Source organism: Podarcis bocagei (assembly GCF_964188305.1).
Source record: "Podarcis bocagei genome assembly, chromosome: 1".
Classification (NCBI taxonomy): domain Eukaryota; kingdom Metazoa; phylum Chordata; class Lepidosauria; order Squamata; family Lacertidae; genus Podarcis; species Podarcis bocagei.
The window spans coordinates 96,140,587-96,164,267 of NC_138125.1; the positions used below are offsets into that span (position 1 = coordinate 96,140,587).

Consider the following 23,681-nt stretch of genomic DNA (forward strand, 5'->3'; position numbering starts at 1 on the left):
AAGAGAAAGGGAACCAGAAAGGAAGAAGAAAATAAGCAAATTCATGTCCCACGGCTGGTGCATGAGACAGTTCTAAGGAAGGTGCCAGCCACTGTCTAGAACAATGGAGGGGGCCCTGATGCCTTGCCTCTCCCTCAGAACGGCTGCCGATGGAGAGCGTTCTGAGAAGAGAAGAACCAAAATAGAAGAATGTTTCCATTAAGCTGACGGAAGGGGCCCTTCTCTCTCTCCCTCTGTGGCGTTTGCCCATTCCTTGTGATTTTGTTTGTACAGGGGGGTGGAAATGGTTAATGTAGATTGACCAATGAGAAAGCTCAGAGGCGGAGCCTACCTGGTTTTGAGGCTCAGCCCAGAGGTTTCACCGTTGGGAGATAGAGGAGTCAGAGTCACAAAGAGACAGTAAAAGACGAACATAGTGGTTGTGACAGCTGGAGTGAGAGACAGGGATAGAACTAAGAGAGAAGAGTGTGACAGTGTGAGATAGTGCCACATCTAGTTAAGGGCACGCATTTGAGAAACCGTTCTGAATATATTTAAAACTTGTTTGTTCTTCAATAAACTTTAATCTTCCTTGTTGACTTTACAACCTGACTGAGACTCAGTATTTCACCAGAAGAAACCTGGTTGGTAGCAGCGGAAGAATAAAGCAGTGGTGTGCAGGTCAATAGTCTGTGAAACGACCGGGGGCTGTGTATAAACGCCACTCTCTCTCTCTCTCTTAATTAAGTGGAATGGAATGAATGTGGACTGGTGATTACAGGACCATGTGGTCCTGCAGTATCCCAGCTCAACAATGTGCCTTAGATTTTCCTAGGGTTTGGGCACCTGTGTTAACTGGGCTAGTTGGGGACAGAATATCAGCACTTATATGATCAATGTAGAGTCAAGCTCTGCTCTGAACTATCAGTTTCTACGTCAAATCATTCAAACAAAGACTGAAGTTAAATCCAACATATTTTAATAGGCTACTATAACACATGCATCCCCCTGCCACCTTTTCCTCCCCTCCCATTGAAAAGATAGGATAAGCATTTGAAAACTGAAATCCAGATGCTTCGTAATGGTGGTTCTAATAGGCTTTGCCTGGGAGCACTATTCTGTCACATCAAATGACATTTCTAGCTCAATAGATCAGGCTCTCTTTCACAGCTGGGTGAGTTAGATCCAGCCACCCAGTGCAGACGCCAAGCAAGATTTTCACCTCCAGACTGTCAAGGAAGTAGAAAGTAGCTCAACTCCTAGGCCACTCAACTGAAGCAATCCTGTTTATTGAAATATATATATTGCTTGGTGTAGAAACAAAACAGAGTCGGTCTCATTTACTAACTGCTCATTTTATAAATGCTTCTCCACCACTTACACTAAGGGCTGTTTGCAAACGGAAGCCTTGCTTGTAACACTCAATTATGTCCTGTTGCGTCTTGTATAATGTTTTGGTAACAGCTGCACAACACAGGTATGCAGCTAGGAAGTTATGGCTTCAAGGGTTTACAGAAATAATCCTTCCTCTCTTCACAACCTAGCGAAATAAGATTAAATCTACTTTGGCCCCATAGGTATGCACAGATTTGTGGACACCCAGCAGTAGATGCTCATCATCCAGCTTCCTCTTAAGAACTGCCTGATAGTGAAAGCCCTTCACCATAAGGTCCCAAGGCAGGTCACAACCATACGGTCATATAACATTAAAATCACTTAAAACAAACTGGTGAATGTACATGAACAACAGCAGTGGTCCTGCAAAAAATGGCAATTCCACGTGGCTAGCAGAGTAACTTAGCACAACTTCTTTTTGACAGTAGTCCAACTTCCTTTCTCCATTGACATATATATGATCGTATTACAATGTTCGTAGCCATCATTGGTAATAGATGGAGATAGGACAGATTCTAGCTCAGGGAGAGGAGGAGGAAACAGGACGCAAAGGAATTGAGGTGGGGTGGGTGGAAAATGGCTTGAGAGCATAATGCAGTGATGGAGAGGTGGGGGACAAGGAAGAAAAGGCTCAATGGGTTAAAAGGTCAAAGTAGCAAGGTCCCTAAGAGTGGGAAGCTGCAGGAGCATGGAAAGACTGGGCTGACTTAGGACAATATAATGCCATTGGCTTTCTCTGCAGTAAAAGACCATTATAACCCCGTGAAGCTATGGGCAAAGTTTATATACACAAACATACAAAAGTGCTTTTCCTGTGTACATATTTTTTTCTACACTTTCACATTTTGTTACCACTGCTTTTAAAGCCCCTGCAATTTCATTTTATTACGCTCTGAAAGAGGATTTGCTCTTTTTTCCCCTTGCCAAAGTAAGAATTTCACCTGCAACCTAAAGATTCACTGTTGCTGAAGTGATTGATGTGACAGATGGCTCAGCTCTAGCAAAGCTTTTTTCCACCCTGCAACTGCTAGCAAACAAGGGAGCCTTGTTCCCATTCAACAACTATTTTCTCTTTGCAAACGCATTCTCTCCAGGACAATTGGAATGCGTCACATGGAGGGCGATTCTGAATGTGTGAACTTGTCCTGAATCAAATGTGAACTTTCAATCAATAGAAAGCTTTAAAATCAACATTCACATTACAGCATTAGGCTTGTATATATTACCAGCTCCTAGCTGGATCCACTCTGGATATGCATAGATTGATTAGATCAGCTTACCTGATGTCCAAAACAGAAGCAGGGCCATGGATACAGTTTTGTGTATCTGTTGCCGTGTCTCATTTAGCAGTGGCAACTACATTAATGGATTTGCATTGGGGAGAACAGTTTACAAGAAACCATAGCCATTAAAAGGTATGCACCCAAAGCTCAGTGAAACGGAATAGACTTTGCATACAGAAAGCTTCTCAAAAAGCATTCTCTAGTTTATTTTTTTTCAAGTAGCAGAGCAGGAAAGATCTCTGCTGGGAGCTACTGGCAGTCAGAGTAGGGTCTACACTGAGAATACTGCTCTATCCAGTCCAGAGAAAGGGAACAGACATTCCTGGGAGTCAACATCCTATCAGCTTCACCAGCATGAAACCAAGTCAACTTTGCTTTCCGTCAAGTGACGATGAGAACACTACAGAGCTGTTACATGAGATCCATTAATGAGCACAATGACAGCAATTTTGGAAGGAGGAGATTAAAACCATTTTTCAGGGTGGCTTTTGCAAGCTAGAATGCTCAGTAACCAAATTTCAATAGTTCCCTCTCTATTTATGTGAAACTAACAGGCATTTCCACTTTGGGTGATGGGACTTTCTTGTTTCGTGCTGTGATTAATTTTAATGTTGGGAAAATTCGTGAGTTTTAAGTGTGTGGGGAATATGAATTCCTTATAAACTTGGGGCTCTCATCAGAGGAATACAAGAGCCTCATTATTAGTAAAACACACACACACAAAAATTCCTTATTATTAACAAATAAATCCTAAATCTTTTCCTTATCAGAGGAGGATAGGAATGGAAAGGGAAAACATTCCCTCTATTTGCAGTTTGCCTGGACTACAACACAACACAGACATTCCAGGCACGTACACAATTGTTTAGTGAATCTGTCTTTCATAATGGCCTTTAGCTTCAATACAAAGGGCCTTTTTAGAAAACAAAACAACCAAATATCAAAGGCTAAATATTTTTGCACAAACGTTGAAACTGTATGAATGCCTCTTTTCTGCAAAACTATTTCCACAACAAGATTCTTGATTTTTCCATTTTATTCTTTTCATCTTGGCAGAAAGCTAATAATATGGTAAACTCTAGCTTCTTGGATCAAAAGTTCATCTCTCGAGTCAGTGAAGTCAAAGCTCATCTTGTCTTTACAGGGAAGGTGGGATGACTGTGAGTCACTTAACTGTGTTAAGACAAGAGATAATATAATGGGAATAATTTCTGAAGACGAGTAGCTGGTAGATTTCAAGGGGAAATGGGAACACAGTTTCATAAAACATTAATGACTGAGAATCCAGTGCATGCCCACACTTCCATTTGCCCCATGCCTCGAAAGCACAGGTCCAAGCAGCTCTTCGTTTGTTCCACCACTTTTCCCCAGGAAAACCCATTGTTTACTGCCGAATCAGAACAAACGTCAAGCCACAGAAAAACCAATTGACATTTGTTGTGAGTCAGTGTAAGCAGCAGGTTTTCCCATGGAAAAGTAGTGGAACAAGCAGAAGTGTGGGCGAGTTTCTCAGTCAACAACACACTTCCCCAACCTCATGCCCTCCAGCTGTTTTAGACTGCAGTTGTGCATCAGGGCTGGGGAAAGCTCATTTCCAAGAAAGGAAGGGGAGGAAAGAAGGGCGGTTTGACTATTAGAGATCTTCTCAATATTGTGGCATGCTTGTAACCCAGAGTCTGATCCTTATTTACAATTATGTATTACAGGGTCCTGAGGCAATGGTAAACTATGGTTTGTTGCAGCCCTTGGTATGTTATTATATGGTGGTGCAGAAATGCTGTAAATATATATAAACAAAAAACAATAAATAAACCCACCAACTAACTAAAAAACTGGATTGTATGAGTAGAAAGCAGGGGAAGGGGAACAGGTATAGGACTTACTCCCATCTCTCCAAACCATGGTTTAGTATTGCATGTGAGCCAACCCATAGAGCAGAGGAAGCCAACATTGTGTCCTCCAACTTTTGTTGAACTGCAGTGCCCATTATCCTTAAACATAAGTCATGCTGGCTGGGGCTGATGGGAGCTGGAAGGCACTGGCTCCCTGCCATAGTGTCCAGGTTGCTTGCAAATTAACGATACAGGTTACAGACATTTGGTGCTAACTTACCAGGCCGCAGATTTAGTGAGATCTTTTGTGGCATTATCTGGATAACATCCGAACTGGCCACACTAGAGCCCTTGCTGCTCAAAGGAAGGTTCTTCACTATTTTAATGCTGCTTTTTGTACTCTCAAAGTGCCCCGCACAACCATTGGCTATTAGATTTTCGGTGAAGTCACACCTTGAAGTGATGGATTTTTTGCTGCCAAATTCCTGCGAGGAAACAAAATTGAAGTATGCAGCGTGAGAAAATCAGTTTGCCCAAAGGATTGTAATGATTCAACAGAGAGCTAGCTGGGAAGACATTTTTATTATTGGAATTTTCATCCTATAAATCCCACAGAAAGCTCATAAAAACAACCTTTGGGGTTATTCCATTTTAACTTACAATCAACCCACGAGTTAGGTTGGGCTGAGAGAATTTGACTGGTTCAAGGTCAGCCAGTAACATTCATCAGCCACCGGGAATCTAATTCCAGTTTGCCATGGTTCAAGTCTAATGAAGACCTACAATTCCAAAATCCATAGCAGGGAAATATTCTTATTTGGCCAGACCAATTGTTATGAATAGTGAGCAAACATCTAAGTTCCCCAGAACTCATCAAGGTAAATGTTAAACAAAACTGGGGGGGGGGTGTTCTTACAGGCAAACCCTTTTTAAATGCTTACAGTATCACCTAAATACCATTGCCTCAGGGAAAGGCAGGATTTCTTCAGATTTGAACATACACATGTGTGTTTCTACAGATACGCCAGGATGATGGAAAGGTAGCAATTCTAAAGAACTAAAGCATTAGAAACAATGCAAGCCGAGGTAGGCAAGAAAATCAGTGAGTCATTTTTTAATCTACAAACCACCACGATTTAGATTTCTGCAATTATGGAAAGAGATCAGAACAGCTGAATGACAAACAGATGGTTACTCTCTTGCTTCAGACCCAAACCTTTCCCCACTATGAACGAATCAAACTTGTTGTTCCCAAAGGAATGTTGGTGTTGGCAGACGAATATCCATTGGACTAAGGAACACTAATCATTTAAAGAGATCTCAGGAATCAGGGCTGGGGAAAGCCCTTGGAGAACCTTTGTCAAGCAGATAATACCAGGCTAGATGGACCAGTAGTCTGGCTCACTTGTAAGATATCTTCCTGTATTGACTCCAATTGCAGGCTACTACTTGTCAAATTTCTACCAGTTTCTTTGCCTTTGCATGTTTAATAGCAGTCATAATAGTCGTTATATAGTGCTTTCTTTAGGTACTCAAAGCTTTTCACAGCCGGTATCTTTGTAATCCGGTAAAGCAGACCATCATTATCTCGTATTACAAACAAGGAGCTGATATATTAAGGCTTAGTATGAAGGCCATAGAATGTGCTGAGATTCTGGCTCACAAAGGTTACCCCCTCCCCAATGGGCTTTAACCCCAGAAGTGCTGTTCTTTTAACATTTTTCGAAACATTTAAAAAATATTAGAGTTTACTTAAACAGCCCATCTTGCTATTCAGGAGCTTTCATAGGAATCCAAGTTCCTGTCAAAATGAAATAAGAGATCTTTGGCCAGAAGTTATATTTGGTATGTGAAATGTAAATCTTGCCTCATTCCAAACAGTGATATTCTAGTCTTATAATAAAAAACCCTCAAAAATAAAAAACAAAAGCACGTAAACCATTTTTGTGGGCACACACATGCATATTTGATGTTGAAAGCTCTTCACCAATTTGAGGAGAGGAAAAAAATCCCTCCAAATTATCAAGTTACAAATACAAGGAGTTTGACTTGAAACTGCAAAATGGGCAAAGTATATATTGACCTAGTTGTGGCTTTCTTATTGCTACACATACCCATTATCTACTTCCAACGATTTTTTAAAAAAAGTTTCCTCATTTGAACTTTCTATGCACAAATCACTAGCTAAGCCTGTGTCATAAAAAACAGAATAAGTAAATTTGCAAGCAAGCACAATCACAAGTATGCAATTGCACAATTCTTGGCAGAGATTTTTTAAAGGACTAGTTAGAAGAAAGGTCAAGCCGGAAACCAGGTCATGCTCAGCAAAGAACAGAGGCCCAGTTCTTACCAGGCAATAAACCTCCATCTGGTTCGAACCACTGTTGTTGCTCGTTTATTTTGTCCAACATCTCTAGGTAAAGGGTAAAGGGGCCCCTGACCATTAGGTCCAGTCGTGGCCGACTCTAGGGTTGCGGCGCTCATCTCGCTTTATTGGCCGAGGGAGCCGGCATACAGCTTCCGGGTCATGTGGCCAGCATGACTAAGCAGCTTCTGGCGAACCAGAGCAGCCACAGAAACGCCGTTTACCTTCCCACTGGAGCAGTACCTATTTATCTACTTGCACTTTGACATGCTTTCGAACTGCTAGGTTGGCAGGAGCAGGGACCGAACAACGGGAGCTCACCCCATCATGGGGATTCAAACCGCCAACCTTCTAATCGGCAAGTCCTAGGCTCTGTGGTTCAACCCACAGCGCTACCAACATCTCTAGCTATACACAAAACAACCTTAAGAGTCCATTTGACCAGAAAACATGATGGGATGCACCTAGGGGGCAAGATACTTCACCCATTCTATGGGGTAGAGTAGGACCCTTATGGGTGAAGAGTAATCCAGTACCAATTTATACAGGAAGACTAACTTCTGAGACTTCTAAAGAAACAAGTATAGAGGCATTGCCCATCAAGCACCTTCCAGATGTTTTTGGACTACAACTCCCATCATTCCCAGTCAGCACAGCCATAGTGGTTGCGACCCTCTGGAGGGTACCAGGTAGGAGAAGGCTAATATAGAGGACTGCACTGCCAATAATCTCTTAGTTGCTTCTGACATGTGGAAATGTTCTTCATCAACACAGGATGAGCTGCATGCAGGGCTTCTGGCCAAAGCATACAAATCCATTAAAAGCAATATAAATTAAAATGAACTTGTAAGGAATGCATGCCTATATCTCAGGCATCTATGGGATGGCAGGAAAGCATTTTTGTGTGCTTCCCCAGTCAGATATCAATAGCCAGGAGTTTGTTTCACCAGTTTTGGCTGGTACACCCTATATGACAAGATCTGGCCTAGCCACAGTAATCTGTGTCCTGGTCATGTACTGGCTTGACTACTGTAACGCGCTTTACATGGGGCTGCCTTTAAAGACTACTTGGAAGCCTCAGCTGGTATAAAATCCAAAACACTAGAGAGTACTGGACAGGTGGGTAGGTGGTTGCATTTCTGGACCTAATTTAAGGTGCTGGCTTTAAGCTTTAAAGCCTGAAAGAAATAGGTCCAAGATATCTGAAGGACTGTCTGCACCCATGTTGTCTTGCATGCCCTCCAAGATCTGCATCACAGGTCCTCTTTGTTTGCCCGCCACCTAAACAATGAGATTGGCAGGCACAAGAGGGCTTGTTCTATGGTGGCCCCATGCCTTTGGAACACCTTACTCCAGGGGTGTGGGACCATTTTAGCTCAGCTGCCCAGATTGTTATCTTCCCCCACCCCTTGCCAATGACGCTTCAACAGGTGGGCAGGTACTCTTTTATTTAATATGCAAGCCTCCATGGTGGACTTTTTATTTGGATAAGCAGCATATAAACGTTTTGAACTAAATGAAGGTGGGATGAGGCCTATTTCTTGACTAGCAAATGCAAAAAGAGAAACAGAGGAGCTTGCAGAGGCACTAGAATAAAATTCACCTCTGTACAGTACATTTCAGCCCTCTCATGTATCTACTCTTTTGTTTTTCTTTAAAAAAAACCTCCTGCATGCTTCCGGCCTGGTACACTCTGAAAGATTATTCTGCATGAACTATTTCAGTGATCTGTGCTTTGTTCTTCTGTATTTTTCCTTTGCACTAAGAGCTACCCAGGCATCCTTGGGGTTTATTTTTTAAGCAAACGTGTTTTTTTCTTCCATCTCGTTTTGAGGCTCAAAGTGAGTATGGATATCATGTAAATGCTGTATAAAATTGTTAGTAACAGCTAAAGATAGGGGAGAAATTCGATTTTTGATTCAGTTTGTGTTTTGTGCCAAAAATATATATAAATGTACTGATGAAAATAACTTAAAAACGCATCGCACAAGGCAGGTTTGATTTGCAAAAATATGTTATGAATACAATTTTGTACTGAAGAGCCGATGAATTTTTACAAGCAGTCTTCTTTTTAAAAAAGCAAACTAACGAGGAAATGTGGAGAGCTGAACTTAAGAGTTGTTTTCTTTAATGAGAAACTGAAATTGACAGATTTGCCCACCTTGTCCAACAGTACAGTAAAGGGTTTTTGTAAAACAAAAACAAAACAGACATCCCCAGTCAGTTATCTCTCTCCTGCATCTGTAATACTCCCCCAGCTGTAAAACTCCACATGTTTTTGGCACCAATTACAAAATACACATTATCTGACAAATCTTTGAGTACAGATTACATTCTACAGACCACAATAAAGTACAAGCATTTTTTAAAAATTGCAGAACCAGAAATATAGACAAACCACACCCTCCTTTTTTTCAAAAAGGAAGACATTAGAGGCTTTGAAAATTTTGGCTAAGGCACACTGAAGCTAACCCATAATATGAGCTAGAAGTTCATTACCTTATGCAAAGGTTATAAGAAAATACTGCCATTTTTTTCCTTATTCCTTTACATCTTATATATCTAGAAAAAATAAACTCGTTCTCTGATGTTTTCTGCTTAGCATGCTAATCATCCCCTCTCTTTTTGCTCACTACTCTGCAACACCAATAATAAAAATAAAAACTCAGCAATCCTCTTTTAATTTTTGCCATTTCTCCTGCAATATCTTGCCTCTTTCACGCCTCAGCCTCAAGGCATATACATACCAGGAGCATGTTATTTCCACATACAGTACTACAACTATTTATTCTTCTTCTGAAAATAGAAGTTTAATGGAAGCTTTCAACTCAGAAACAAAATGCCTCCAGAAATATTCTGTCCAAGTATTTCAGGTGAAACATGCTTCCATTATGATACCATCTAGTTCTCTGACTTTATGAAAAAAAGATCATGCCAGTATAAACTATTGCAGGCTTCATAAGACCATGGTCCACCATTTTAAAGAATTTAAGGAAGCCCATCTTTTGTTATCCATTGCTTATTTACATGTTGCTTAAATCTGCATGTGTTTGATTAGTACAGTACAACTAATAACGAAGAATCAATTGAAACTACTGTGGCTGATAAGTAAAAAGGTCCAGGGGTTTAGTCATTCAGCAAGGTCTAGGTGTACCCAACTTGGCACCTGCAGAAAGTGTTGGACTCCAATCAGTTATGCTGTTGGGGTGAATGGCAGTTGTCACCCAAAACATATGGATAACACTAGGTTGGGGAAGCCTGATCTAAGATAGTGGTACCTCGGGTTACATACGTTTCAGGTTACATACGCTTCAGATTACAGACTCTGCTAACCCAGAAATAGTGCTTCAGGTTAAGAACTTTGCTTCAGGATGAGAACAGAAATCGTGCTTCGGCAGCGCAGCAGCAGCGGGAGGCCCCATTAGCTAAAGTGGTGCTTCAGGTTAAGAACAGTTTCAGGTTAAGAACGGACCTCCGGAACTAATTAAGTTCTTAACCTGAGGTACCACTGTATATTGCACCAAACTCAGGGCTAATAATTGTTTTTTTCTCCTGCAAAATAAAAATGTCATTATTCCTGAAAAACAGATTAAAGGGCACCGTGATCTGTGCAGAACTGCAAGTCTTAAAAACCTAGCTTTGGAAAATCCTCAGAAAAAAGAGGCCCTGTTAGACTTGCCACTGGAATGGGGGGGGGTCAGGGTGAATTTGAATATCCTGCTGAGATTCTGCCACTTCCAAACATGCAATTTAGGATGCTCATAGAATAGCAGCACAAAACTGAATTTGTTAACATTCCATTAGGCAGACAGATTTTCCACACTTCTCAGGACAGGGAAAGTAAATCTGAAAATAGAATTCTGCCTGCAGACTACAATGTAATATTTGCACTGATGGTGCAATCCTATATTCAGAAATGTGCGCATTATTAAAAATTGGATTTATACCACACCATTCCTCCAAGGAGCTCAGAGTGGGGCACATGCTTTTTCCCCTTCTCCATTTTGTCCTCACTGCAAACTGAGGAAGTGACTGACCCAAGGTCACCCAGTGAGCTTAATGACTGAGTGGGGACTCGAACCCTCGTATTCCAGGTCTTAAGGCTTACCCAGACTTGCCCCACCACTTTCCCCCAGGGAAAACCCAAACTCTACCTCTGAATCAGAGAAAACGTCAATCGGGTTTTCTCTGGATTGACGTCTGCTCCAATTTATCGCTAAAGTGTGGGATTTTTGGTGGAGATCAGTGGGACAAGGGCAAAACGGCATAGATCTGTTCCTACAAAGCATAGGGCATGCAGAAAACCACTCAAATCCATGCTTTCCAGGCACAGGATAAGTCTGGGTGAGCCCTTAGTATGACATTCTAACCAACACACCACACTGGTTCCATTGTTTTCATTGAGGTTCCTCCCGGAATAAGTGTCTTCAAGGCTGCTGTTTAAGGGTTGCATTCAATGAAGTTAAAGAGTTGGAACTCGAATTTGCTGCCTTTCTCAAACAGATCCTCTTGCCCGAGAGGTTCCACAAGCAGACAAATGTGTATGCACTAGTGAGTTCTTGTGAAAGGGTTCTGCCAGCAGGCCTGTTGCACTGGATCCTTCTCTTGCACAACTTTCAGAAATTGATCTCCATTACTGCAAAGGCCCTTCTGATAACAGACTGGTAGCTTTGGCTGCAACCCTTAGTAATCCTGGAGCCCCATAAACCTGGAACCAAGGACTGGAATTCAATACAGTACTATCATTCAGTAAGTGCAAGCATTTTAGCTTGCACTGTGGAACTATCTCCCCTCTTCCCCCTGCCCCCAAAAAGCATGCTGCTCTCCCAGCCACACAGAGGAGATTTGGGGAGGTGTATGGGGAGGATTTGGGGCAGGGAGCTCAATTGCACTAACAGGAGCCCTTGTGCTGCCCACTAGGGCACCAAATTAGTTTAATCCGGCCCAGGAAACCCTAAACTTTTTCCTTGGCTAACAAGGTTTTCATGACTCTAAATATAAATTTTCCTGGCTAGGGTTTCCCCCCCACGCAAAGTTGGAACTTTTGTACAAAGTGGGGAAGAAACAAGGACACTTAAAAGGTCTGCTACAACTCTGTACTGTTAGAATATCAATGTCAACTTTTTTCACTAAACATTGAAAACCTTTTCCTTACGAGCAGTGGCACAATTAAAGGGAGGTAATTTAAACTAAGAGCTATTGTGGCCTTCAGGAATTATTGTCCACAAACAGCCCCTTTTCACCTCTTTGCTCTCCAGTCAAGTCGGTGGGGGGGGGGGGAATCTAAACCAAATAATTGATTTGATAACGCAGCATCAGCAGCTACTGCTGAAGGCTGACCTATAACTAGCGGTCACAACAACTCCCGGATAAACATTTCTGTTGGCAGAGCCACTCAAAAAATAGCCCTTTTGTGCCAAGAAAATAAAACAATTCTAGCCCAACACCACGGCTTCGCAAGCAATATTTTTTCTTTCTGATGTCACCACCACTTATACACTTGGCAGAAACACACTTCTTACAGATGCATACAAGATGTCTCTGAGGCATTGGGGGGGGGGGTGGAGAGTAACCCTTCCCCTATGCGTATGCACTCTTTGTACAAGAGGCTGAGCATATGAAGAACTAAACACCATTATCCTCCTGGCTGGATGTATAAATGTAACAAGAGTGGTTGTTTCCCATCCTTGCAGGCAACAGTACTCTGCCACCTATGACCTCAGATGACCAACTTAAGTGTTATCCTATTACTGTGCTTAAATTGAAACTCGCTTCTTACAGGTTGCATCCTGTAAAGTATTTCTACTGGTGCAACAGGACTGATGTTTCCTCTCTTCTCCCCATGCCCCCCAAAATCTGCTCCAGAGAGTGCTGCAACATTAGCCTCGGCAGGTCTCCAAGGAAGTGAGCCTAAATATATACAAGAGCCAATTCCCCCATTCCGGCATGCCCCAGTATTTCCATTTCTATTGCCCTGAAGCTCGATCATCACTGTAGTGCAGGGGGCGGCACGGTTTACCTCGCCTGGGCCAGTTTACTCCCGCTGAGATCGCTCCGTGGGCCGGATCGCGTCTGCACAGACGCGATTTCTGGCACCGCGGAAGCGAGTCCCCGCTCCGTGCTGTGCCAGTTTAGTGCAGCGCATGGGGACTCGCCGAATGGACGGCTCAGTTGGGGGGGGCTCATGGGCCATTTAAACGACCCCTGTGGGCCGCTTGTGGCCCATGGGCCGCAGGTTGCCGACCCCTGCTGTAGTGGAACTTCTGTAGGGAGAACAGAATAAGAAGAGGCCCTACAGGTGGAAATAGGATGGAGAAACTGCGGGTGCTGGTCTCCCTGAAGCACCAAAACCCCACTAAGAGAATACAGATGGACCCAAACAGTGGAAACAGCAGTGGCCCTGACTGAATGCACACTGTCCAAATGTAGCAACAGAAGTAACTTTTGAGGGACAGTGTTGTGTAGGTCGGCGTGGTTGCTCGAGAGCGAACAGGCAAGACCCCCACTGGTCTTTTCAAAGCTTTATTATCGGTGCAAAAACATTCACAGTGCAGAACGTCTCAATTCCATGTCTTGCTTAGTCACTAACAGAATCTGGGAGTGGGCGGTCCTTAAACTTTCCCCAGCAGAGTAGTCTTTTGACCCCCATCCTACGTCTACCCTCTCTGCGCGTAAACCGACTGCGCAGAGAAGGCGTGGGCAAAGGGGGACCTGCCTCCCCCCCGCTTGGCTCAGGCCCGGTGCTGTGCCTCTCCCTTGCATCCTCCGAGCCCTGCATCCCTTCCCCACTGGAGGCGTGGCTTCCCTCCTCCACGGAGGAAGTGCTGCTTCTCACAATCTTTGGAGGCTCCCTGTAACCCAACTGCCCTTCCACCTCTCGCCTCTGAGCTGATGGCAGTTCCCTGACAGACAGCATATAAGACATTGCAATGAAAACATCAGGCCATTATCCAAATGTATAAAGTCAGGTTGCATATACAGCATGATACCCACAACCCAAGGAACATTTTAAGTGGGCAGGGAAGTCCGTTACACCAAAGTGACTTCAATAGCTACCAGGATTCCACTTCAGATCACAGCGACTGCAGGCCCAGGCCCACATTAATCATGTGCATTTAAGTCGCATCGGGTTCAGCAGCCCTAGTGTTACAGAAGAGTCGCCACAAAAGGAGGATGTTTATGCCATAATTATGCAAAAGCTCTATTCTTTAGAATTTTTCTTTTTTATATAAAGGATAAAACATGATAAGCATTATCATTCTAATTCATGAGAGGATATTATAAATAAAACAATTGCACTTAAGCATGCATTACACTGCAACTTAATATTACCGTATTTTTCACTCTATATGACACACTTTTTCCCCTCCAAAAATGAAGGGGAAATGTGTGTGCGTCCTATGGAGCGAATGCAGGCTTTCACTGAAGCCTGGAGAGCGAGAGGGGTCGGTGCGCACCGACCCCTCTCGCTCTCCAGGCTTCAGGAAGCTATCCGCAAGCCTTCGGAGCGCTCCGAAGGCTTGCGGACAGCAACCTGCAGCCTGAAGCCCAGCGAGTGCTGCGCCAATTCCCGCTGCGCTCGCCGGGCTTCAGGCAGCCATCCGCAAGCCTTCCCGCTGCGCTCGGAAGTTCCCGCTGCACTCGGAAGGCTTGCGGATAGCTGCCTGTTCTGGGGTCGGGGGAAGCTCGGGCTTCCCCTGTCTCTAGCCCTGCAAGCTCCGGGAGCTGCGGCAAGGTTGCGCGCAATCTTGCCGCCGCTTCTGGACCTGAGGGGGGGGGGGAATAATTCCCCCCCCTTTATTTCCCCCCTAAAAACTAGGTGCGCCCTATGGTCCGGTGCACCCTATGGAGAGAAAAATACGGTAATTGAAATATTAATATTAACTAATCTTAAAAGAGTTGGCCCATTAAAATCAATAGACTTAAGCCCATTGATTTCAGTGGGTCTATTATGACTAATGTTAGTTATCAACCATTTCTTTTTGCTTGGACTGCATACTACTGATGCCATTGTTATTGCAAAGGGGAGGGGGAGAAAAAAATACAACTTCCTGGCACCATTGCCTCAAATGGTCAATTAAGTGTTATTATATAGGTAATTACAAACTTATTTAACAGCAAGGTTCACAATAAGACACGTGAACATTTGAGTTACACAGAACTCCTCTTCAGGCTAGAATTAAAACGGAGATTTTGGGCAGAGGCTTGGCGTCGCACCCTTGGTGTTGTTTATGATTTAGTATAGGAACTGAGGAAGCTATGATTTAGTACAGGAACTAAGGAAGTAATCTGTTGACCAGTCTGCCTTGTACAAAAAAACACCTGAGGTTAAGGATTCTAGGCTGCAAATATACAAAGCTAGTTTTAAAGTAAGAAGGACCAAAGAAAAGTGACAACTCACCTCTTTATAGCACCAAGCACACTCGGGATGAACAAGCAAACATTCTTCGCAGGAGGTAGCACTGCCACTTGTGCAAATATTGAGACCTTTAAGAGAGCAAACCAGAGAAATTGACCAAAAAAATACCCCATGAGAAATAACAGGGTGCTTGTTACTATTCACACCAGAATAAATACGGCAGATCAGAAACAAAACTAAGGATGCAATCCTAACCCCACTGGGGGACTAAGCCCCATTAAATTCAACAGAACGCACGTCTTGAGTAGACCTGGACAGGATTGCAGTCAGCAGATGCACTGAAATCAATGGCCATGACTAATTTAACTACAAAGATTTCAGTGAGTGTACTCTAAGTATGACTTTATTAGAGACAACCCTTTAGGAATATCTTTCTCTTGATGTGTGATGACTTTGCTCCCCCCCCCCCAAAAAAAAGCCTGCATTTGTTGCTTTATAAAAATGAGGTAATTGCTTGTTTTCTACTAAGAAAAGGTTAAATAAACAGCCCTTGCCTAGCAAGTTATCAAAAACTCCCATATTTAGCTAAAAACATCCTAGGTTAGGTTGTTTTTAGTGCTAAGAATTAATGTTTCTATAGGCAGTCAGTCAGCATTTGAATGACTTAACATTTTCAATGCTTTGAGCTAAGACTTGCCACTCTGGGCGCCTTTGGGAAGAAGGATGGGATATAAACTTAATAAATAAAATAAGGATTATTTTAAAATGAGGGTTATTTTAAAAGCCACACCGTGCACTTTGAGATAGTCTGATCACCAAAGTATTCCACTGTACTGAAGCCTCAAAGTTTTGGGGTGGGTTTTTTTCAGCCCAAACAACCATACAGTGGTACCTCGGGTTAAGTACTTTTAATTCGTTCTGGAGGTCCGTTCTTAACCTGAAACTGTTCTTAACCTGAAGCACCACTTTAGCTAATGGGGCCTCCCACTGCTGCTGCTGCGCCGCCGGAGAACGATTTCTGTTCTCATCCTGAAGCAAAGTTCTTAACTCGAGGTACTATTTCTGGGTTAGCGGAGTCTGTAACCTGAAGTGTATGTAACCCGAGGAACCACTGTATTACCTTCCTATGTGTTTGGACAAGAATCCTCTGACAAAGTGATATTCCTATCTACCACCAGTACCCAGAATTTTTATAGCAGGGCTCCTTTAAACAGCAACATGAGAGACGAAAAGTCAACAGTCGTAACTTTCCCATTCATGGCATGGAGATGGGATGATAAGGGAAAGTGTTTATTTCTGCTAGTTGCACAGATGTTAAGAGACAGGTACAGGAGCCCTGACAGAGTAAAAAGATGCATCTTACACTGTAAGCAACAGGCCAGTATTTGAGAGAAGAAAAATCCTAGTCACCTTTCTAGCAAATATTTCAAATTCCTAAGCACCAGCACAAACTTTCTAGGCACATGGCAACCAGATGCTTTGAATTTTCCCCACCCTGCTTGCAGTGTGGTAAAAACATTGGTGAGTTAGTACACGGAAAGTGCTGTGTAAATTACAGTGTTTTTCTGTGGCTGCGCATACTCAATGGAATTTTAAAAATCTAACTGTGGGCAAAAGTTTGTCTGGAAAAATTATGGAACTCTATTTAAATAAAATATGTCTAGGTTATTCAATGGAATACGAGAACTTGTGGAGGTCAATTGACTTGCTTTTAAAAAGAGGAATCACAGGCATCCCTCATTTTAAGACTATTTAAGATCTGAATGGATTCTGGTTGAACTGAGTAAACTGCACTGATCTGAACTTGACCTTTTAATAACATGGCATTTAATTATGTGTCTGAACGCACATGCAGGTTACATAACTATCTCATTTCATCGCTGTGACCTATTTATTCTTTTAAAGTATTAATATAATAATTTCCACCGGATATCCATGTTATGCAGGGCAGTTTGTTTATCCTGGACAATAGCCAATAAAACACAAAAGTCAGTGTGTATATGCGCAGAAATAATACACACACACCCATAATCAGACAAGCCATATACATACACACAGAGAGAAAAAGAGAATAATAGAATTGTAGCGTTGGCAGGGACCATGAGGATCATCTAGTCCAACTCTCTGCAACGTACGGATCTTTTTGCCCAATTCGAGTCTCAAACCCACGACCCTGAGATTAAGGGTCTCATAATGTACCAACTGAGGGGGTGGAGCGTTATTTAGTATCTCAGTCTATCAGTCTCACAAGGAGCATTGCTTTTACAGAAACCAAGACAACATTATATGATATATAATGAAATGAAAAAGGTACTTAAATGTACTTTCCCTAAAAAACCAGAGGCCTTTCTCCTGGGCATTGTCGGCCAATTGGTGTCAAAGAAGGACAGAACTTTCTTTATGTATGCTACGACAGCAGCAAGAATACTTATCGCAAAGTATTGGAAGACACAAGATCTACCCACCCTGGAAGAATGGCAGATGAAGGTGATGGACTATATGACATTGGCCGAAATGACTGGCAGAATCCGTGATCAGGGGAAAGAGACGGCGGAAGAAGATTGGAAGAAATTTAAAATTTATCTTAAGAACTATTACAAAATTGATGAATGTTAAAATGTCGAGGTTTTGAGAAAGAAAAGGAGATTACAGCGACAAAAGATTAAGTTAAAGAAAAGAATAAGAAGAAATATATTTGATAAAATTAAGTTTAGGATTTGCTGAAATAATTTTGGAAATTGGGATGTAGAAAGGGGAGGTTTGGGGGAGTCCGAGAAGTGAGGGTTATGAAAAAAAAGGTTATGAAATTATACATGTTTGTTTGTCTTTTTGTTTGTTTGTACTGTTTATAAAAATTTTGTAAAATCAATAAAAAATCTATTTAAAAAAAAAACAGAAACCAAGACAACAGCTGATAGCAGAGACTTCTCTCCATGAATTTGGAGCACTTTCTGAATTACTGGCCAAGGGTATAAAAACCTCCTTTCTGTATTTGTGGCTCCTCATAAGACAAAAGCACAGCTTCCTCCACCAATGTCTACCTACATCTAAGCTGAGTATGCCAATTCTATGATGATCTCATCATGGATGTGTTTCAACACACTTGGCAGAACTGCGCTCCCAGCACAGATGTGCCATGGCAAGGAAGGAAAGGATCTTGCTGATATCACCTCTGTTCCCTGCTCTCCAAAACACAAAGGGAGCAGGACTGCATCCCATAACAGCATCTTTAAACAGTGAAATTAACAGGGAGGTTTTTAATGTTTGGTGCTTTATTATGCTTTTAATTCTGTTGGGAGCCGCCCAGAGTGGCTGAGGAAACCCAGCCAGATGGGCAGGGTATCAATAATAAATTATTATAATATTATTATGTCTCATTTCAAAAATGCTGCCATTTACTCGATTGATAATTACATTAGGTTTTAGACTGCTGGTCTATTAAAGTTCTCATGTGGTGTTCACTGTTTTATACATCTTTGATACATATCTTTCTTGATGAATCTCATTTCTAAACTGCAGAGTCCTGACATGCAGCCAATTAAACAACTGCACTTAAAAATTCAAGGTGATTTATAGCCAGCAATTAAACTGAAGTGGCTGAAAACTCAGTACTTCAATTCTGGTTAAGGACCACATTGCTATGGTAGTTCTTTGGTAATTAATTGGCTACCAGACTGAGCTGCAAGGTTTCATCTCTATAATAATCTCCAGGCTATGTTCAACACCAAGGCAAAGTACAAAGCAAAACAAATCAAACAGATATTGCCTGCAGGCTTACACTCTTATAAGAAGATCCTGCTGGATCAGGCCAATGGCTCATCTAGTTCAGCATCCTGTTCTCAGAGGGGCCAACCAGATGTCCATAGAAAAGGTAAAGGTAAAGGGACCCCTGACCATTAGGTCCAGTCGTGACCGACTCTGGAGTTGTGGCACTCATCTTGCTTTATTGGCCGAGGGAGCCAGCGTACAGCTTCTGGGTCATGTGGTCAGCATGACTAAGCCGCTTCTGGTGAACCAGAGCAGCGCACGGAAACGCCATTTACCTTCCCACCAGAGTGGTACCTATTTATCTACTTGCACTTTGACGTGCTTTCGAACTGCTAGGTTGGCAGGAGCTGGAACCGAGCAACGGGAGCTCACCCCATCACGGGGATTCAAACCGCCAACCTTATGATTGGCAAGTCCTAGACACTGTGGTTTAACCCACAGCGCCACCTGCGTCCCGTCCATAGGAAACCAGTGAGCAAAACAGGACCACAAGAGCACTCTCCTGTTTCCAACCACTGATATTCAGAAGCATGAATTGCTGCCTCCAACTGTTGACGCAGAGCATAGTAGCCACTGATAGCCCTCTCCTCCTTGAATTTGTATTAAAAATTGCACATGTGAAAGCGAAGGGAAGAGAACTATTTTGTTATGATGTGATAGTATTTATAGACAAGGCAAAGCTATCAATAATACTGATGTGTCAATTTTTCTGTGCCCAGATATTAATAGGGTCAATATCTAATTAAATGAACACAGCTGATGACATTGAATTGACACCGAAATCTAAAAAGAGCCTGACCCAAGGCTAGATTCTAAAACAATTGTGATTTCTTTTTTTTCCACACTGAGGGATCAATTCAGTGACGATATGAACACAGTCCTACCGAGTCAACAAAAGCACTGGTCAGTTCCCCCCACGACTTCTCGTTGCAAGCAATCGTAGCTTCAAAAGAGAAAGAACTGAACTACATGGCAAACACAGAATGAACATATTCCAATTCTGTAGTGGAAGATTTCAAGCTTCCCTTCGTAACAGCTTCCTTGGTAGATTTCTTGCAATGTGTGCGGATATGTGAAAACTTAAAAACTTGGGCGGTGGCTGCATACATCATTCCAACTCAAGAACTGAGAATTCCCCAAACAAAGTCCAGAAGTGACACCCTATTCTTTTCACTATATGAAACTTAATGCTTCAGAAGGAGGCAGGTGCCCCAGATTCAGTTTTCCAAAGATCTGAATTTAATCAGACACAGAGCTCAATTCAGGCTTTGGGGCCTAGCAAAAAAACCAAACCTGTGGCATTTTCAGTCAGGAGATAAAGAGAAGTGCTAGTGTTCTGGTGCTCCCCAAATAAGGCATCCATCCCTTGTCAAAACACTGGGCTGGGTTTCCCTATGTTGTCCAGTTGACTTGAAGAGGGGTGGTTCTGTCACAGAAACCCTATACACAACGCTTCTCAGGCTCTTCAAACACCATGTTCATGGAACAAACATGCAAATAATGTTCTTAAGAACACAACTGAAATGTCAGGTTTGCAGCAGCATTCCAGTTTACACTATGCCTTGAATAGACCACGCTGTGATAAGCAATATGAATTAGCATCTTCCTTGATTTATTACTGAATTAGTGGAAATTCTTGTCCTGGATTCACACGCTCTACTACAGCAATATCTGGAAGGTTACTGACTGGCCATATAATGAATACAAACATTGAGAAGCCCTATATTGTTTTATAGTCATTTGCCACAGGCGGCTTGGCAGTACATAAAATAATCTTGTTAATGTGGCTTGTTAAACTGTAAACAACACAGAAGGAAATAAATGAATAAAGAACTAAAAGCCACTCCGTTGCACTCCTCCTTTTAAAAAGCCCAGAATAATATTAGGGGGAGGGGAACTATGAAGAGAACATGGTGTGCTATGCAGATGGATTTTCTAAAGTGGTGCTATTTTAAAGTGCATTTCAGAAGCAGCATAAGAGCATCCCTACTGCTTAAATGGCAGTTCCCTGGAATGAGTGAATTCTTTTACAGAGCTGATAACTCAACATCAGCAGCAGAGGGAAGGGCTGTTAGTCATGCTTCCAGCCCCACAACCCCACACATACATTAAGTAACATAGAAACATCGCCTCCCAACCCCACCCCCACCCACCATGGCCACCTCCACCTCTCCCCCCCCTTTTCTTCCTAATGTAACCCTAATGACTCAACAAATGAAACTGACCTGTAGATAATGTAACTTGAAAAAAGAGACATTGCACATACCTTTGTAACAACAACAATAATAATAATAATAAACCTTATGCTATATTCTCTCCCTAGAATATGGCTGTTTGTTATTTGGCTTGAGGGCCTAAACCACCATGTGAGGTTAAATACTCAGAAAGATGGGATATAAATCTATGACCTAATCTAAATCTAGTCCAGGCTCTTCATCTGATCATTGTGCACGGTTATTCACAACAGAAACAGGCAGTGAAAACATATTCCAGGACCAAGGCTACCATCCTACAAATATTTACTTGGGAGTAAGTCTCACTGAACTTAAAGGAGCTTGTATCTGAGTAAACATGAACATTATCAAGCTATAAGCCTTTACTCAAATTAACATTGTCCACACACATGTTCAAATATTTAACCATAATCATTAGCTTGTTCCATTGTAAACAAGAGCTGGCACTAGTAAGATCCAGTATATGGGTTGCATCTAGCTAAGTCATACTAAAGAGTAGAACAACTGGAATCAGTGGACTTCAAATATTTCAGTGGGTCTACACCGAGAATGACTTACTTGAATTTAGCCCTAGGCCTCCAGGTAGACAAGTGATGTATTATTCAATTTCTGCCAAATCAGCTTCCATGCACAAGCAAAGCAGTTTACAGTAGTCAATGGCTCCATATATACACAAAGCTTAGCCAATTTATAACTTTATTTGGTTTGGGGGGGAAAGCGCTCTCTGAAACCTGACAGTACAGGAATCAATGGACTATAGCATCAGTGACCATCAGGCATATTTGCAGGCTAAGAACTGAGGAGGAGGAGGAGTTTGGATTTGATATCCCACCTTTCACTCCCTTTAAGGAGTCTCAAAGCAGCTAACATTCTCCTTTCCCTTCCTCCCCCACAACAAACACTGTGTGAGGTGAGTAGGGCTGAGAGACTTCAAAGAAGTGTGACTAGTCCAAGGTCACCCAGCAGCTGCATGTGGAGGAGCGGAGACGCGAACCCGGTTCACCAGATTACAAGTCCACCGCTCTTAACCACGCTGGCTCTCACACCACACTGGCTTCTGATGAGTGTATCCTACAGGATTCCCTCCTTAATAGAAAAAAAAATGCTAGATTTTTTTTTTTGAGGCATTATGTCTCTGAATACCAGTTGCTGAGAACTATAAGTGGGCAGAGTGCTGTTTCACAACCAGAACCTGAATTTGCTCCCCATGGGTTGGGTACTGTGAGAGATAAATACTGGACTAGATGGACCTCTGCCCTGACTCAACAGGCTCTTTTTCATATATATACACCTTTCCATATATAAGCCACCCTTTCCATAATCTACTGAGGGGGGGGGGACATTGAATGACTATCTCAGAACAACAACAATAACACCTATATTGATTGCAGAGGGAAAGTGCAATAAAAGCAAGCCTTGACACTGCTCTACTATTGTTGTCCTGTACGCCAGTTACAGAGTTCTTTTTATGTGGCAAATATACCGTAAATAATAATTGTTTTTCCAGCCTTTGGCTACATATGCTTTGTGAGCCACAAAATTGCTACTATGAAATGTAGGCCAGCCTAGGCTCAACAGAGCGAATATAAGAACGAGAAAGAGAGAGGGGAGGGGGATTCCATTGAAAGACTTATGAAACTCGTCCAATCCATAGGTCTGGGTCATTGAGACCGAGTCCTCCAACAGTCCAACAAATGGGATCCTCTCGTAACTAAGGAGACCCCACCTGGCTGAGAGAATAGTTAAAAGGCACTGGTACTGAATGGCGGTAATCTACCTTGCCCTCCTCTAATCAAAGTATTTTATTTTGCACCCCAAGTGTTGAAGTCTAAACCACCATTTTGGGGAATCATCCAGGAATGTAACTGCAGGAAGAAATCAAAAGGGCAACCAGAGAATACACTGTAAACATGCATGTTGGTAGCCGAAGAATTTATGCTTTTGAATTATGGTGCTGGAGGAGACTCTTGAGAGTCCCATGGACTGCAAGAAGATGAAACCTATCCATTCTTAAGGAAATCAGCCCTGAGTGCTCACTGGAAGGACAGATCCTGAAGCTGAGGCTCCAATACTTTGGGCCACCTCATGAGAAGAGAAGACTCCCTGGAAAAGACCCTGATGTTGGGAAAGATGGAGGGCACAAGGAGAAGGGGACAACAGAGGGAGATGGTTGGACAGTGTTCTCGAAGCTACCAACATGAGTTTGACCAAACTGCGGAAGGCAGTGGAAGGCAGAAGTGCCTGGCGTGCTCTGGTCCATGGGGTCACGAAGAGTTGGACACGACTAAACAACAACAACAACAGCTTTGTAAACGTGGGTTGTTGGAACAATTGCAATACGACTGGCAAGACATTTGATGGCAGAGCCACAGCCGGCCTTGTATGATCTACAGAGAGAACTGTGTCAATGCAGGTCTTATCCAAGCACCTCTTCACTGCCATTTCTAAGGCTTGGAAATGGGGGTT

At 42.6% G+C, this 23,681-nt stretch overlaps 1 protein-coding gene across 1 annotated transcript in view; it reads right to left on the minus strand.

Moving 5' to 3' along the window:
* ITGB5 (integrin subunit beta 5) overlaps positions 1-23,681 on the minus strand; it is a 79,713-nt gene that overhangs the window by 48,771 nt on the left and 7,261 nt on the right. Inside the window, exons 2-3 of the mRNA XM_081188488.1 lie at positions 15,256-15,341; positions 4,770-4,974 (exon numbers count right to left, since the gene is read on the minus strand). Coding sequence (XP_081044614.1) covers positions 4,770-4,974; positions 15,256-15,341 — 291 coding nt within the window. The remainder of the gene's footprint in view (positions 1-4,769; positions 4,975-15,255; positions 15,342-23,681) is intronic.